This window comes from Nicotiana attenuata, unplaced genomic scaffold, assembly GCF_001879085.1.
Source record: "Nicotiana attenuata strain UT unplaced genomic scaffold, NIATTr2, whole genome shotgun sequence".
Taxonomy (NCBI): Eukaryota; Viridiplantae; Streptophyta; class Magnoliopsida; order Solanales; family Solanaceae; genus Nicotiana; species Nicotiana attenuata.
Window position 1 is genome coordinate 3,710 of NW_017677989.1, and position 2,166 is coordinate 5,875.

The 2,166-nt window shown below is 39.5% G+C and overlaps 1 protein-coding gene across 1 annotated transcript; it reads left to right on the forward strand.

Moving 5' to 3' along the window:
- The first annotated feature begins 9 nt into the window (after positions 1–9).
- On the forward strand, positions 10–1,047 carry LOC109221527. Its single transcript, XM_019386007.1, has one exon. It carries the CDS (start codon positions 10–12, stop codon positions 1,045–1,047), a length of 1,038 nt encoding a protein of 345 aa, XP_019241552.1.
- Positions 1,048–2,166: the final 1,119 nt, after the last annotated feature.

The following is a 2,166-nucleotide window of genomic DNA, read 5'->3' on the forward strand; positions in this document are numbered from 1 at the left end:
TATAAGTTGATGTGGGTAAAAGGCCTTCCTTTTAAGATCTCCTTTTTCATGTGGAAGGTGTGGAAAGCTAAATTACCCTTAGATGATTTTATGAGAAGGCTGGGGTATTTCATGCCATCTAAGTGTTGGTGTTGTGCTGCACCTAAGGAGGAATCATTAGTGCATTTATTCTATACATCAAAAGCTACTGAGACAGCATGGAGATACTTCTTACCAAGAGCTGGAATAGCTGTACAAGGTTTGACTTTACATCAGGCAATTACAAGATGCTGGACTGCACCTGTGGTGTCTAGATTGAAGCCAGTTATGCAGGCTCTACCTTCCTGCATAGTTTGGGAGCTATGGAAGAGAATAAATAGCCTAAAATATGGAGAAGTTGTATCAGTGAGCAGAGTAATTTACCAAGTGTCCACACATCTGCAGCACCCTGTACAGATGAGAAAACCTAGCCTACAAGTACCCCACAGATGGTCTAACTTGCTGACAATGATGGAGAACTATACCCCAAGGCTTAAATATGACAAAGTAGTGTGGGAATTTCCTATGGAGGGCTGGATAAAAGTCAATACAGATGGGGCATCAAGAGGGAATCCTGGAAGAAGTTCTATTGGTTTTTGTCTAAGAGATGCATCAGGAGAGGTGAAATATGCAATGGGAAGGGAGATTACTGAAGGATCTAACAATGAAGCAGAAGCTGTAGCAGTTTTAGAGGCATTGAGAATATGCAGGATTCTAAATTATTCTCACATATGGCTGCAGACAGATTCTATGCTGATGAAGAATTCTATTGAGGGAACATGGAAACCACCTTGGTGTATTTTGGAATATGTGGAAGAGATATTGAAGCTTCAGGAGGGGTGCAGGATAAAAGTGTCACATATTTTCAGGGAAGGGAATAAGTTGGCAGATCATTTGGCAAATTATGCACTTGATTATGGCATGATTGACTGCTATAACTTCTGGGAGCTAGATATACAAGGAAGGAGAATAGTGAATGAGGACAAGATGCAATGCCCATATATCAGAGTGAAAGTAGCAGGGCATTAAGAGGAGAGAAGGAGATGCAGGAGGGTCAAGGAGCTATTCTAGGGAATCATCATACTCAAATCTGTATAGAGGAGAGTATGGTGATGCAGTTTTTTGCTAACACTGGTTTCTTTTTTGCAGGTAGGAGCTTGATATCTATGGCATGTCATGTACATCATCTCCTTAGGGTGGTATTAGTATTTCATACTCAGTCCCTAGGAGATGAAGACAAGGCATATATAGATACCTATCTTTGGAGGGTTCTAAAACTATTGAAATTGCCCAGAAAGTCTAAAAGAATTGGGCAAACACATAAACAAGAAGGAAATTGGGATACAAGGAATCAGGCATATGAAGAAAACATGAGAATCAGCTACTGGAATAGCCAAAGGTCCTGCAGATACCATCCCCAAATCCTTATGGAGGAGGGGACTGTTAATGTGGTTTTTGTCTTTCCCTTGAACAAATCTTACTTGGTGGTATCAGTACTTTGTACTCAATCCAAGGAGAGGCATTCAAGGGAAGACACAATACACAGCAGGAGCTATAAATCAAACTTTGAAAGGGCAAAAATTAACATGAACAGAAGAAAAATAATACCAACAACAACAGAAGCAAAGCAAGCAAACACATGTCACGCAGAATTAGCAATCCTATCTATAATCTATGGTCTAAGGAATCCTCAGGTGGTGGTATTAGTACTATGTACTCATTCCATTGGGGTGAACTTAAATCTAGATTATAGTAAGGTAAAAAACAAGGTTACAATGCTGAATACAGAGTCTATAGAATCCAAGTGCAAAGTATCACACAAGATTGCAGGATTTTATTTTTGTACAAACATGACAATGCTGTCAAACATAAAAAACAAGCATGCACAGCTTTTGGGGCTTTTATTTGTACAGTTTGCAGACAGTGAAATCATCAATTTTAGTGATTTTAACTGGATGATGCAAAAGAATAAGGAAATAGATAAGTACAAGGGGTACAGTAATGAAATACATCCAGGTTTTTCTATTACATCAATCTATAAGGGAGGGGAGATTACAAACTCGATTAAAGTTCTCACAGGCAATTCCACTGAGGTACAACAGGGTGTGGTCGACGGTGTCACTGAAGCTTGGCAACATAGAGTCTTCA

What these genes read in the sequence shown, in the direction of transcription:
- LOC109221527 (XM_019386007.1), top strand. Translation starts at nt 10, where the DNA reads ATGTGGGTAAAAGGCCTTCCTTTTAAGATCTCCTTTTTCATGTGGAAG.